We start from the raw sequence: 15,204 nt of genomic DNA, 5'->3' as shown, positions 1-15,204 counted from the left end.
TGCCCCTTCCCCCCAGCAAGGCTGCCCAGAGGCCTGGGGCCCCCCAGGACCATCGCGGCGGGCTCACCCAGGCTCCTGCGCGTCAGCACTCCCCGTCTCCCGCCCTCGGCGTCAGGCACCCAGGCCAAAACCTGAGATGCGTCTTCCCTCCGCCACCCCCAAACCTGAAAAGTCATCGCCCCTCCCTGACTGCTCCCCGACTCCGGAGTGACACCCTGCCCGGCCCAGTCCTCGCTCCTGGACGCCGTGGCACCTCGAGCCCTCGGCCACTATGCCTCAGAACCTGGGCGGGAACGGGCCGGAACAAGGGAGGGGGCACGTTGCCATGACGACCCCGGGAGCCCCCGAGTCCCAGGCAGTCCCCGCCCATCCCAGGTTCGGGCCCCAGTTCCGACTGGCGGCCTCGGCGTCTCCCACAGCTCACAGTCCACCCCGCCTGGCCGGAGCCCTCGGCCCGGGACTGAGGGCCGAGCGTTCGGTCTCGGCCCGCTCGCCTTACCCATGGCGGCGGCGGCGGCTGCGCGATCTCGGGCGGGGGCTTCCTTGGCCTGGCTAGCAGCTCCCTCCAGGCGCTCGGCGGCCACCACCGCATCTGCAGCCAGGCCCGCTGCGGCCCACAGCGCCCCCGGCGGCGGGAGGGCGCCCGGGCGGCCCCAGGGGAAGCGGCGCCCCAGGTCGGGCGGGGACCCGCGGAGCCTTTGGCGGACGGGAGAGCAAGCTCGCTGTCTCTAAGCCTCCTCGCATCCGCTGGGACCGCAAGAAGGAAAGGAACGTGATAGAAACCACGGGTGTGAGGAGCCAGAGTGCTGGGCCCTCGGTCCCGTGCCCCGGGGGCTTCGCCGGAGCGCGAAGGCCGGATTTCAAGGGGCTGCCGGCCACACGCAAATGTTGCTTCCACCGGGCTGGCGGGGCCTGATCTAATAACACGCCTGACTACTGCCCTTTCACCTTCACAAACACAAAGGGGACCAAAAGAATTTAGAAAATCTGAAGCAATTAACAGCAGGCAGAAACCTACTAAAACTAGCCCCAAATTACGACTTTTTTTGTTTTTGGGTTTTGTTTTTTTTTGTTTTTTTGTTTTTTTGTTTTTTTTTTTTGAGATGGAGTCTCGCTCTGTCACCAGGTTGGAGTGCAGTGGCGCGATCTCAGCTCACTGCAACCTCTGCCTCCCAGGTTCAAGGGATTCTTCTGCCTTAGCCTCCCGAGTAGCTGGGATGACAGGCGAGCGCCACCCCGCCCAGCTAATGTTTATATTTTTAGTAAAGACGGGGTTTCACCATTTTGCCCAGAATGGTCTTGATCTTTTGACCTGGGGATCTGCCCATCTCGGCCTCCCAAAGTGCTAGGATTACAGGCCCGAGCCACAGAGCCCGTACTAAAGCAAGTTGATAACTCATTACAAAAAGCTAAAGTGAAAAAAGAAAGAAAACAATTCAAAAATATTTCATTATGTGCTACAGCAATATCCACACAAGCACTAAAATTCAGACCTCGGCTGGGTGCAGTGGCTCATGCCTGTAATCCCAGCACTTTGAGAGGCTAAATTGGATAGATCACGAAGTCAGGAGTTCGAAACCAGCCTGACCAACATGGTGAAACTCCGTCTCTACTAAAAATACAAAATTTAGGCAGATGTGGTGGCACGCGCCTGTAGTCCCAGCTACTCGGGAGGCCAAGGTGGGCGGATCACCCGGTCAGAAGTTCGAGACCAGTCTGGCTAACATGGTGAAACCTGATCTCTACTAAAAATACAAAAATTGGCCGGGCGCGGTGGCTCAAGCCTGTAATCCCAGCACTTTGGGAGGCCGAGACGGGCGGATCACGAGGTCAGGAGATCGAGACCATCCTGGCTAACATGGTGAAACGCCGTCTCTACTAAAAATACAAAAAACTAGCCGGGCGAGGTGGCGGGCGCCTGTAGTCCCAGCTACTCGGGAGGCTGAGCCAGGAGAATGGCGTGAACTTGGGAGGCGGAGCTTGCAGTGAGCTGAGATCCGGCCACTGCACTCCAGCCTGGGCGACAGAGCGAGACTCCGTCTCAAAAAAAAAAAAAAAAAAAAAAAAATACAAAAATTAGCTGGGCGTGGTGGCGCATGCCTGTAATCCCAAGATTACCTCTCAGAAAAAAAAAAAAAAAAAAAAAAAAAAAATCAGACTTCATCCCTGGATCCATCTTGGTTCACATTTCCCAGGATTATGAGCTCTAGTCACCTTAAGGGCCAGTAGTGACTCCAGTAGAATTAGATAGGCATATCCTATTAGCTACAAGAGATTTTTCTTTTTTTTTTTTTTTTTTTTTTTTTTTTTGAGACAGGGTCTCACTCTGTCACTCATGCTGGAGTACAGTGGCAAGATCTCAGCTCACTGCAACTTCCACCTCCCAGGCTCAAGTGATCCTCCCACCTCAGCCTCCCTAGTAGCTGGGACCACAGACGCTCATCACCACACCCAGCTAATTTTTTGTATTTTTGTGCTTTTTATTTAAAAAAAAAAAAAGTTACATATATATATATCTTATGATCCCAGTTTTAGTTTATCAATAAATACAGCAATATGAATATATACCTATATACGTATATATATAGTTAGAAAAATAAACGCATAGGTAAGAGACTGAGTAAAGTACTTGAAAATGTTAATAGTTACAATGTGTGGGTGGGGGCATTGTGATTACTTTTTTCCCTAAACTATTGTGTGTGTGTGTGTGTGTGTTTAAACTTTTAGGTTTGAGGGTATATGTGAAGGTTGGTTGCATAGGTGAACTCATGTCATGGGGGTTTGTTGTACAGATTATTTCATCACCCAGTTAAGTCCAGTATCCGATGGTTATCTTTTCTACTCCTCTCCCTCCTCCCATCTTCGTCTTTCAAGTAGACCCCAGTGTCTGTTGTTCCCCCCTTTTTTTTTAAGACAGGGTTTCATCATGTTGGCCAGGCTGCTCTCGAACTCCTCAGCTCAAGTGATCCACCCACCTCAGCCTCCCAAAGTGTTGGGATTACAGGCACGAGCAACCGCACCTGGCCTTTCTTTTCCCATCTTTGTGTTTCATGAGTTATTTAGCTACCATTAATTTTTATTTTATTTTTTGTAGAGATGGGGTCTCACTATGTTGCCCAGGCTGGTCTCAAACTCCTGGCCTCTAGTGATCCTCCTGTCTCAACCGTCCAAAGTGCTGGGATTATAGGCATGAGCCACCACACCCAGCCTACAAGTCATCTTTTTCATGAACAATATGGTCCACTGAATCCAGATGGACCACCTTGTCACATCATGCCACAGAGCTTTCAGCCTTAGCCTTAGCTGGCTCAAGACATGATTTTCTTACAAACGCTTTGAACATTTGTATAGCACCTGGAAGATGTTACCACGCCGAGCGGTGCAGGGGAAGGGAGATACACATAGTGGCCGGGAAAATTGCGGAATTCCTAATCAGAAAACGTGGGTTCTGGCAATGACTTGCCATGGGGTCACATGCTAACACAGACTATCTATGCTAGGTTCTCTATAGGGTTTGAGAAAATATCCATGAAAAATATTGATAAATATTAAAGTATCCTACTAATTACAACTGCTGCTTAAAAAAGCAGTAAACAACAACAACAAAAAAAGCAGTAAACAGGCCGGGTGTGGTAGCTCATGCCTGTAATCCCAGCACTTTGGGAGGCCAAGGTGGGAGGATCACCTGGTCAGGAGTTCGAGACCAGTCTGGCTAATACAGTGAAACCTCGTCTCTACTAAAAATACAAAACTTAGCCAGGCAAGGTGGTGCATGCCTGTAATCCCAGCTACCTGGAAGGCTAAGGCAGGAGAATCACTGGAACCCAGGAGGCAGAGGCTATAGTGATCCAAGATCTCACCACTGCACTCCAGCCTGGGCAACAGAGTGAGACTCCATCTCAAAAAAAAAAGAAAAAGAAAAAAAGCAGTAAACAGCCAGATGTGGTACCTCATGCCTGTAATCCAAGTACTTTGAGAGGCTGAGGCAGGAGGATTGCGTGAGGCCTAAAGTTGCAGACTACCCTGGCCAACATAGCAAGACCCTGTTTCTAAAAACAAATTTTTTCTAGTTAGCGGGGTGTAGTGGTGTGCACTGGTAGTCCCAGCTACTCAGGAGGCTGTGACAGAAGGACCACTTGAGGCCAGGCGTCTGAGGTTGCAGTGAACTATGATCCTGCCATGCACTCTAGCCTGGCCAACAGAGACTCCATCTCTTAATAAATAAATAAATAAATAAATAAATAAAAGCAGTAAATACTATGAAGCTCCATATAGGTACTATCATAGTACTGTATGCAGATGAAGATAATTCTTTTTTTTTTTTTTTTTTTTTGAGACGGAGTCTGGCTCTGTGGCCCAGGCTGGAGTGCAGTGGCCGGATCTCAGCTCACTGCAAGCTCCGCCTCCCGGGTTTACGCCATTCTCCTGCCTCAGCCTCCCGAGTAGCTGGGACTACAGGCGCCCGCCATCTCGCCCGGCTAGTTTTTTTTGTATTTTTTTAGTAGAGACGAGGTTTCACCGAGTTAGCCAGGATGGTCTCGATCTCCTGACCTCGTGATCCGCCCGTCTCGGCCTCCCAAAGTGCTGGGATTACAGACTTGAGCCACCGCGCCCAGCCTATGAAGATAATTCTTTTGGCTGGGAGAAAAATCAGAAAAGGCTTTTTGGAGAAGGTGGCATCTTAACGTCTTTCTAAGTGGGTAGAGATGCCTAAATGGTGATGGAAGAACAGACAAATCTAGAGAGCAGATCAAATGGGAAACAGAATAGGCATGCACAGGAACAGCAAAAATAGTTTCATATGGTTACAACCAATACAGAAAGACCCCATTAAAGAATAATCACTGTTACAAACCATGGGTTCCGACCTACTAGTGGGACATGAAAGCAATTTTAACAGGTTGCAATTAGCTTTGTTTTTATTTTTTATTTTATTTTATTTGAGACAGAGTCTCACTCTGTCACCCAGGCTGGAGTGCAATGGCATGATCTTGGCTTACTGCAACCTCCACCTCCACCTGCTTGAATCGGGTTCAAGTGATTTTTGTGCCTCAGCTTCCCGAGTAGCTGGGATTACAGGCGTGCACCACCATGCCCAGCTAACTTTTCTATTTTTAGTAGAGACAGGGTTTTACCATGTTGGCCAGGCTGGTCTCGAACTCTTGACCTCAAGTGATCCGCCCACCTTAACCTCGCAAAGTGCTGGAATTACAGGCGTGAGCTACCGCGCCCAGCCACACTTTGTTTTTAATGGAATAGAGTGGAACATACCAGGGTATATCACATACAGAAAGGGTAAATATTGTCTTATGGCAGTATTGTTTCAGATGCATATGCATACACAAATTTACATTGAGTCATGATGTAAAATGGATTTCTTATTGCGGGTATGGTATTTTTGGTTGAAATACTAGCCTAGATCATCATAGACCAAACTATGTAATTACTAAAGGATGAGATTACAAATAAATTTCATTTTCTGGCTGGGCACAGTGGCTCATGCTTGTAATCCCAGCACCTTGGGAGGCCGAGGCAGGCAAATCATGAGGTCAGAAGTTCGAGACCAGCATAGCCAACACAGTGAAACGCCGACTCTACTAAAAACACAAAAATTAGCTGGCATGGTGGCAGATGCCTGTAATCCCAGCTACTCGGGAGTCTAAGGCAAGAGAATCGCTTGAACCTGGGAAGCGGAGGTTGCAATGAGCTGAGATTTTGCCATTGCACTCCAACCTGAGTGACAGAGCTAGATTCCATCTCAAAAAAAAAAAAAAGAAATTTTCTAAAATATGTAGTGTTTGAAATTCTTACTAAAATATGTACTGCTCCGTAATTTGAGGGGGGAAAATGTTTTGTTTTGTTTTGTTTTGTTTTGAGACGGAGTTTCACTCTTACTGCCCAGGCTGGAGTGCAATGGCGCAATCTCGGCTCACTTCGACCTCCGCCTCCCAGGCTCAAGTGATTCTCCTGCCTCAGTCTCCCAAGTAGCTGGGATTACAGGCTCCCGCCACCGCACCCAGCTAATTTTTGTATTTTTAGTAGAGACGGGGTTTCACCGTGTTGGCCAGGCTGGTCTCGAACTCCTGACCTCAGCTGATCCACCTGCCTCGGTCTCCCAAAATGCTGGGAATACAGGCATGAGCCACCACACCCAAGCCAAAAATGTTTTAAAGAAAGAAAAATTATGCCAAGATCTTTAAGCACAGAGAACTGTGAGATGATGTCATTTACAGAAATAGGGATCACAGGAGGAAGGCATTAAATGAAGATGGAAATTTCCAATTTCTCTGTACTAAGTCTAAAATGTTCACAGAATATTCTGAAGGCATTGGCTGGAAGGCAGCTATATAACTAGAACTTGGAAGACAGGGTGTAGTACAGGTTTAGTAAACAGCCACATGGGTGATGGGTGAAGCCAGTAACTGTCCAAGGAGAAAGAAAAGGACCAAACGAGACTTGGAGCTCTGGGGAAAACCCGCTGTTAGAGAGCCAGGAATAAGGAGAAAAGAAAGGAATTGGAGACAGCAGCAAAAGGGAAGTCAGGGGGAGGGGGACAGGAACTCTGAACTGATTCAGGAGAGGGGCCACTGGAACAGCCACATTGTCTTTGCATTGTGGCTTTATACTTTTTTTTTTTCTTTTGAGATGGAGTCTTGCTCTTCTCACCCAGGCTGGAGTGTAGTGGCGTGATCTCAGCTCACTGCAACCTCCGCCTCCCCGGTTCAAGCAATTCTCCTGCCTCAGCCTCCTGAGTAACTGGGATTACAAGCGCCCGCCACCACACCTGGCTAATTTTTTTGTGTTATTAGTAGAGACACGGTTTCACCATGTTGGCCAGGCTGGTCTCGAACTCCTGACCTCAGGTGATCCACCTGCCGCAGCCTCCCGAGGTGCTGGGATTACAGGCGTGAGCCACCATGCCCAGCTTCCTAACTCTTTTAAACAATTAAATGGCTAGACTCTTATCACAAAGACAGATCAACAACAACAACAAAAAAAGGAAACACAGAACACATCCCCAGGTTCTCTTCTATGGAGCTTTACTTTTCCAGCCATATGAACCTGTAATGAAGCAAAAGGACTTTCTTATTCATTTCATTCCCAGAAACTGAAATTACTATCAGATTCCTTCCTGATTTATACTCTCATTATATCTAACCAATATTTAAGTTTCCTCACAGCAACCTCTCCCGTTTGTCCTATCTGATCTATAACCTCTCCATGAACAAGCCCATCCTGGGTGCCCTTCATAAATCTCTTAATAATATCAGCGCTGCTTGGTTTCAGCTTTCCAGCATGATCAATACTTCACTTGTCACTATTAGAACCCTGAGTTTAATTACTATTAAACTATTCACTTGTCACTATGATAACCCTGAGTTTAATTACTATTCAGTATTAATAATTGACACAGTAAGATCCATTAGTAAAAAAATTTATTAAAAAACTTCAAGTAATAATTTAAGAAAACACATGAGGTAGAAACAAAAATTTTAACATATTTAGCATTCATTAAAAAAAAACCCTCAAGAGAAATGGAAGATTTCCAACCCCCAGAAGATCTGTTACCATATAAATAATTAATCATCTTGAGGCTATTTTGTTTTACAAAACATCTTTACACAAAAAGGGAAAACTGAGTGATGCCCCAAAACATAGGGGCATATGAACATATGTGAAAATAGGAATCTACTTTTTAAATTTGTTATCAATTCAGAAAACAATATTTGTTGCAAAAGACAATGTAAGAATTTTCTTTTATATCAAAATCTACTCTAGAATACCGAAATATTGAATACTGAAAACAAAAAAGGGGGATAGTAAGGGAGGATAGAAAATTAACAGGAAGTAATCAATCCATGTCATAAAAGACTAGGTTTAGAGTGAAAACACATCTGATAGCAGAAAAAATCCAAGCAAAATGGCCTTTGGATTAGGGACCTCAAAATACAGAAAAGAATCACACTTACGTTCTCATCATCACAAGACTGTGCTTAAATGATGAAAACAAATCAAATCCCTTTATCAAGTCTTTCAAATAAAGTTCTTACAATGATATCTACAAAATCAAATTAGTCCTGAAATGTCTGACTTAAAAGTTTAAAGCCCAAAGTCAAAAGTTAATCCATCTTCAAAGCTGGTAAAAATTTATCAAACTCTTTAGGTCAGGCAAAAATACATGTATAGAACCCATAAATTTAGACTTTTCACAGTTTTGGGTACACCTGTGCTTAAAAACATAAATACTGCATGAAATTTTGTATGGTGATAGAATTTTCTGTATAGGCACGAGCTAGAGGAGATACTGCCCTAGTATGAAAAGGCAAGGGAAATAGTGTTTTATTCTCTTTGAAAGTCACCCAATACGTGGCAAAGACTTCCATGTTCTCTTGATGGAAGATCAATGACGTAAAATAAATTAAGGAAGAAATATTTAGCACAATACAGAATGGCATAAATTTATGACGTTATTATTTAATATTTTGTAATCTGATTTACAGGACCACAAAAAAAAAAAATACAGATCTTTATGGCATTCTATGAATAATTACGCCCTTAAGCAATAAGAGTTATTTATCTTTTTTTTTTTTTTTTTTTTTTGAGACAGAGTTTTGCTCTTATTGCCCAGGCTGGAGTACAATGGTGCGATTTCCGCTCACCGCAACCTCTGCCTCCTGAGTTCAAGCGATTCTCCTGCCTCAGCCTCCCGAGTAGCTGGGATTACAGGCATGTGCCACCATGCCCGGCTAATTTTGTATTTTTAGTAGAGACAGGGTTTCTCCATGTTGGTCAGGCTAGTCTCAAACTCCCAACCTCAGGTAATCTGCCTGTCTTGGCCTCCCAAAGTGCTGGGATTACAAGCGTGAGCCACTGCACCTGGCCTCAGAGTTATTTATCTTAGCCTAATTCATACCTTCATAAGAAGTACGAAGTTCTTATGAAGCCTAAGAACTTCATACACTTTTTTTGTTTGTTTGTTTGTTTGTGATGGAGTCTTGCCCTGTTGTCAGGCTAGAATGCAATGGCGTGATCTCAGCTCACTGCAACCTCCGCCTCCCGGGTGCAAGCGATTCTCCTGCCTCAGCCTCCTGAGTAGCTGGGACTACAGGCGCACGTCACCATGACCAACTAATTTTTGTATTTTTAGTACAGACAGGATTTCACTGTGTTAGCCAGGATGATCTCAATCTCAACCTTGCGATCCACCTGCTTTGGCCTCCCAAAGTGCTGGGATTACAGGCGTGAGTCACCGTGCCCAGCCCATACACATTTTTAAAAAATGATTTATCTTAAGGCCAGGTGCAGTGGCTCACCTCCTCTCTACTAAAAATTTAAAAAATTAGCCAGGCATGGTGGTACATACCTGTGGTCCCAGCTACTGGGAAGGCTAAGGTGGGAGTCCAGGAGGTCAAGGCTGCAGTGAGCAGTGATCCCACCACTACACTCCAGCCTGAGTGAAGTTAGGCACCACTTCTTGGGGAAAAAAAAGGCTGAGTGTGGTGGCTGACACCTGTAGTCCCGGCACTTTGGGAGGAGGCGAGTGAATCACTTAAGCCCAGGTGTTCAAAACCAGCCTGGGCAACATGGTGAAACACTGTCTTTACAAAACAAATACAAAAATTATCTGGCATGGTGGCATGCACCTGTGGGCCCAGCTACTGGGGAGGCTGAGGTAGGAAGATCACTTGAGCCTGGGAGATTGAGGCTTCAGTGAGCTCTGATCATATCACTGCACTGCAGCCTGGGTGGCAAAGCAAGGCCCTGTATTTAAAAAACAAAAACAAACAAACAAAAAAATCTTAAAAAATAAATAATACTCCATTTTAATCTAATCATTTGTTCCGGGTTAAAAAAAGGTTATAGGCCGGGAGCCGTGGCTCACATCTGTAATCACAGCACTTTGGGAGGCATAGGCGGGGGGATTGCTTGAGCTTAGGAGTTCAAGACCAGCTTATGCAATATAGTAAGAGTTTTAATTTAAACAAGTATATAAATACCACAACAGTGCAATCAAATGTGACCATATACAAAACAAAAAGGATATTAATTTTTCTGAATTTAAATGATTAAGCAGCTTCTCCAAAGGAGGATAGCAGTTTAGTGAGGGCACGCACCCCAGGAGAATCAGTTTATGCTTGGCTCTGGTTATAGCAACATTAAGACGTCGCCAGTCTTTCAAGAGTTCACCAACCTGTAAGAAATATAATTTTCAATTATTCAAGTTCAAAGGAATGGCTGAATATATTATAACACATCCCTATACAATGGACAACTGTGCAAATTTAAGAATAGAATGAGGCCAGGTATGGTGGCTCATGCCTGTAATCCCAGCACTTTGTGAGGCTGAGGCAGGTAGATCACTGGAGACCAGAAGTTCAAGACCAGCCTGTGCAACACAGTGAGACCCCATCTCTACAAAGTAAACAAAAATTAGCCAGGCGTGGTGGTGCGCACCTGTGGTCCCAGCTACTCAGGAGGCTGAGATGAGAGGATCACTGAGCCAGGGCTGCTTGAGCCCAGGAAGTCAAGGCAAGGACGCAGTGGGCCATAACCATGCCTCCACACTCCAGCCTGGGTGACAAAGGGAAACTATCTCAAAAAAAAAAAAAAAAGGAGACTATCTGAGGTAAGAACTGAGTAGATGAGGGATGGAATACAAAGGAAACCTTTTATTATGTATATTTTAAAACAATATGGATACACTATACAGTTGAGAAAAATGAACTAAGGAGAGGTAAAAATAAGAAAACAAACAAACAAAAACAACTATTTTGGGAGATGAACGTAGGAGGATTGCTAGAGCTCGGGAGTCGCCCACCAGCCTGCACAACATGGCGAAATGCCATCTTTACAAAAAAATTAAAAAATTAACTGGGTGTGGTGGTGCATGCCTGTAATCCCAGCTACTCAGGAGGCTGAGATGGGAGAATCACTGAGCCAGGGAGGTGGACATTACAGTGAGCCGAGATTGTGCCATTGCACTCCAGTCTGGGTGACAGAGGCAGATCCTGTCTCAGAAAAAAAAAAAAAAAATCAAACCTCAATTATCTATAAATTTGAAAGTATACAAGGAAGATCTTATATGAAACAGGCCTCAAATACAACAGCCAAGGGGTGGAAGCAACCATTCCATTTAACAGATGAATGGATAAATAAAATGTGGTACATAGAGACAATGGAGTATTATTCATTCTTAAAAAGGAAAGAAATCCTGTCACATACTACAACAGGATGAACTAGCTGGCTAAGTGAAATAAGTTAGTCACAAAAAGATAAATACTGTACGATTCTACTTATATGAGGTACTTAGATTAGTCAAATTCAGAGAGAGAATGTAGAATGGTGGTTACAGGGGCTTGGGGAAGAAGAAAATGGGTGGTTAATCATGAATACAGAGTTAGATTTGAAAATGAAAAAGTTCCAGAGATCTGTTGAACAACAGTGTGAATGTACTTAACACTAATTAAACCGTACACCTAAAAATGGTAAGATGGGCCGGGCACGGTGGCTCAGGCCTGGAATCCCAGCACTTTGGGAGGCCGAGGCGGGTGGATCACCTGAGGTCAGGGATTCAAGACCAGCCTGGACAACATGGTGAAACCCTGTCTCTACAAAAGTACAAAAATTAGCCAGGCATGATGGCGGATGCCTGTAATCCCAGCTACTCGGGAAGCTGAGACGGGAGAATCACTTGCACCTGGGAGGCAAAGGTTGCAGTGAGCCGAGATCGCACTACTGCACTCCAGCCTGGGTGACAAGAGGAAACGCTGTCTCAAAAAAAAAACAAAGAAAGAAAGAAAAAAGAAAAGAAAAAAATGGTAAGATATACATTTTATGTGTTCTTTTAAACCACAATTTTATCTTTTAAAAAAAAATGGAATACATCTGCAGAATGTGCAATTTTGTTACATAGGTATACATGTGCCATGGCGGTTTGCAGCACCTATTGACCCATTGGTTAAGTTCCCTCCCCTCACCCCCAAGCCCCTAAAGGCCATGGTATATGTTGTTCCCTCTCTGTGTCCACGTGTTCTCAATGTTAAACCACAATTTTTATTTATTTTTTAATTTTTTATTTTTTTAGAGACAGTCTTGCTCTGTTGCCCAGGCTGGAGTACAATGGTGCAATTTCTGCTCACTGCAACCTCCACCTCCTGGGTTCAAGTAATTCTCCTGCCTTAGTCTCCCAAGTAGCTGGGAATACAGGCGCACACCACCACGCCCAGCTAATTTTTTTATTTTTAGTAGAGATGGGGTGTCGCCATGTTGGTCAGGCTGGTCTCAAACGCCTGACCTCAGGTGATCCACCCACCTCGGCCTCCCAGGGGGCTGGGATTACAGGTGTGAGCCACCGCGCCCAGCCCACAATTTTTTAAAGAGAGAGAAATGCCCCAAATCAATCGGTAGCAAACACAATTAACTCACAGTTCCATCCTTATTACTTCTAACAAAAGATACTAGGACAATACTTTTGTCCCTTCCTTGGTATTTGTCTACTGTATTAACTTCGACCATTCCAATAGAAGAATGTGCCAATAAATCATTGATGATCTTTAACTGCTGCCTGTACGGTGCAATAATACCAATATCAGAGGGATTGCATCCAGCCTAAATAAAAAAAGACACAATTTAAAAGAAAGAAATCCTGATTAAGTTAAACTTGTCTGAATTTAATAATTAAATGCTTACATTATATGCCCAACTGATGTTTATAACACTTTCCTATCTCAAAGACTGAATACAATTACTGAATTTGCTCTAAATTTGTCCATATTTCCCATGATGAAATAATTCCTTAGACATTGCTCCCTTAATTTTGAGAGTTTCATGGCAATGTAATGGATTATATGCCACTAAAACAGTGCTCACACACACAGTACAAAGAAATACATTTCACCTTCTGCTATTCATTTCACAGAAAAGTTTCCAATCCCCAATCCCTACGTCACAGTATTGTCTCAATTAGAATCAGCTGACATTACAAAAAGTTATTATCGTAAATGAAAACTCCAAATGTCATTATAAAATATTACATGTCTTAGATACATTTTCTCAAAAGAAAAACAATGGGGCTTCAATCCCTTTATCTTAATAAATGAGAGTTAATGTCAGATCAGAAGTTTCTTACAGTCTAATATTCTATTATTCTGTACTTTAATATTTATTAGCCTTGAAAATTCTAAATTACCTTAATAAAAATGGAGGTTAGGAAAACTATGACTTTGGCTTCTGTTATATTGCTCACACCACCTTTTTCAACTTGTTCTGGTGCAGGAACCTAAGTAGAAAAATATACAGTCTGCTGATAATACAATCTCTAAAGTAAAGAGTACTATAAGTAAGCAAGTGGCCATAAAGACTGTACTACTGATTTGGAGATGAAAAAATCTTTGTCTAAAAGATGAAGGTGAAAGAATCAACAAAAACAAATTATATTAATATTAGTCACTTTCAGAAAGCTACACAGAGGCCATCTATCTTAAACATGCTATGACTGAGGCTAAAATACCTACGAAAGCTGATCACACACTGAACTTCAAATATACTTTGTTATCCCCCATTTTACAGGAATCAAAGGCGGAAAAGAATAAGTAACTTTCCCAAGGCCTCACAATAAACTGTGGCACTAGTATTTGAACTTAGGGTGGCTGGGCACAATGGCTCATGCCTGTAATCCCAGCACTTTGGGAGACCGAGGCAGGCGGATCACAAGGTCAGGAATTCGAGACCAGCCTGGCCAACATGGTGAAACCCCGTCTCTACTAAAAATACAAAAATTAGCTGGACGTGGTGGCGCGTGCCTGTAATCTCAGCTACTCGGGAGGTTGAGGAAGGAAAATCGCTTGAATCTGGGAGTCGGAGGTTGGGAGTCCAGCCTGGGAGTCAGAGTGAGACTCTGTCTCAGAAACAAACAAACAAACTTAGATCAGGGTCTCATATCTATGCTCTTTCCATTTTCTTGTCCCCTTTTATACAAATAACGGAGCAGATAAAACTGCTGCCATACCTGATACATCTCTTCAAAGACTACTTTCCTCCTACATCATCCCTAAGCAAACTTGATTATTTTTAATACAACTTACTTGGAATCCTAATGGTAAAAAAGAGAAAATCCAAGTAGCAAAAATAAAGATTCTGAGCAATCGCTGGTGAAGGAAATAAATGCAACTTACAATTAGTAAGCTAGAATCATGGTTTATGAAAGCTGTCATTTGCGGCCGGGTGTGGTGGCTCACCCCTGTAATCCCAGCACTTTGGGAGGCTGAGGCAGGCAGATCACAAGGTCAGGAGATCGAGACCATCTGGCTAACAAGGTGAAACCCCGCCTCTACCAAAAATACAAAAAATTAGCCAGGCGTGGTGGCGGGCGCCTGTAGTCCCAGCTACCTGGGAGGCTGAGGCAGCAGGATGGCGTAAACCTGGGAGGCGGAGCTTGCAGTGAGCCAAGATCGCACCAGCCTGGGCGACAGAGCAAGACTCTGTCTCCAAAAAAAAAAAAAAAAAAAAAAAAAGCAGTCATTTGTGAAATGAGTTTATCTGGATCAGTTTTCCAAAGTCTGCCTGCGCCTAGGTGTTAAGATAAAATAAAATTCTTCAACCTGAGTTTGCTAAGGGTAGTATCTATGAGATGAAAATTCCATCACAGACATGTAGTAGAGCCCTTTTTTAACAACCAGCTTTGAGAAATGCAGACAAGGGCATTAAACACACACACACACACACACACACACACACACACACAAATCAAGCTGGCTCCATCCATCCATCTTTTTTATTTATTTTATTTTTATATTTTTGAGATGGAGTCTCGCTCTGTCGCCCAGGCTGAAGGGCAGTGGCGTGATCTCGGCTCACTGCAACCTCCGCCTCCTGGGTTCAAGCGATTCTCCTGCCTCAGCATCCTGAGTAGTTGGGATTACAGGCGTGCGCCACCAGGCCCAGCTAATTTTTGTATTTTTAGTAGAGACGAGGTTTCAACATGTTGGTCAGGCTGGTCTCAAACTCCTGAACTCAGGTGATCTGCCTGCCTCAGCCTCCAAAGTGCTGGGATTACAGGCATGAGCCACCCAATCTGGCCATCCATCTTTTTTTTTTTTTTTTTGAGACAGTTTCACTCTTGTTGCCCAGGCCAGAGTACAATGGCGCAATCTCAGTTCTCTGCAACCTCCGCCTCCTGGGTTCAAGCAATTCTCCTGTATCACC

General features: G+C 44.2%; 2 protein-coding genes across 12 annotated transcripts in view; both read right to left on the bottom strand.

Moving 5' to 3' along the window:
• Positions 1–652, bottom strand: part of RUFY2 (RUN and FYVE domain containing 2) — a 64,381-nt gene extending 63,729 nt beyond the window's left edge. For 4 of the 8 annotated variants that reach the window (XM_073019089.1, XM_038009152.2, XM_073019090.1 and 1 more), the window contains exon 1: positions 500–602. In XM_073019089.1, coding sequence (XP_072875190.1) covers positions 500–503 — 4 coding nt within the window. In that variant the 5' untranslated portion in view covers positions 504–602. The other 4 variants (XM_007963261.3, XM_038009153.2, XM_073019091.1 and 1 more) reach the window with 4 other exon arrangements.
• Positions 653–7,418: 6,766 nt separating this feature from the next.
• The window catches only part of DNA2 (DNA replication helicase/nuclease 2), a 63,512-nt gene continuing 55,726 nt past the window's right edge, over positions 7,419–15,204 (bottom strand). For all 4 annotated transcript variants that reach the window (XM_073019083.1, XM_007963257.3, XM_038009149.2 and 1 more), the window contains 4 exons: positions 13,190–13,279; positions 12,427–12,609; positions 10,046–10,192; positions 7,419–8,409 (listed from right to left, as the gene is read on the bottom strand). In XM_073019083.1, the coding sequence (XP_072875184.1) occupies positions 8,341–8,409; positions 10,046–10,192; positions 12,427–12,609; positions 13,190–13,279 (489 nt within the window). In that variant the 3' untranslated portion in view covers positions 7,419–8,340. The remainder of the gene's footprint in view (positions 8,410–10,045; positions 10,193–12,426; positions 12,610–13,189; positions 13,280–15,204) is intronic.

This window comes from Chlorocebus sabaeus, chromosome 9 (assembly GCF_047675955.1).
Source record: "Chlorocebus sabaeus isolate Y175 chromosome 9, mChlSab1.0.hap1, whole genome shotgun sequence".
NCBI lineage: Eukaryota > Metazoa > Chordata > Mammalia > Primates > Cercopithecidae > Chlorocebus > Chlorocebus sabaeus.
This window is presented reverse-complemented; position numbering and strand designations above follow the sequence as displayed.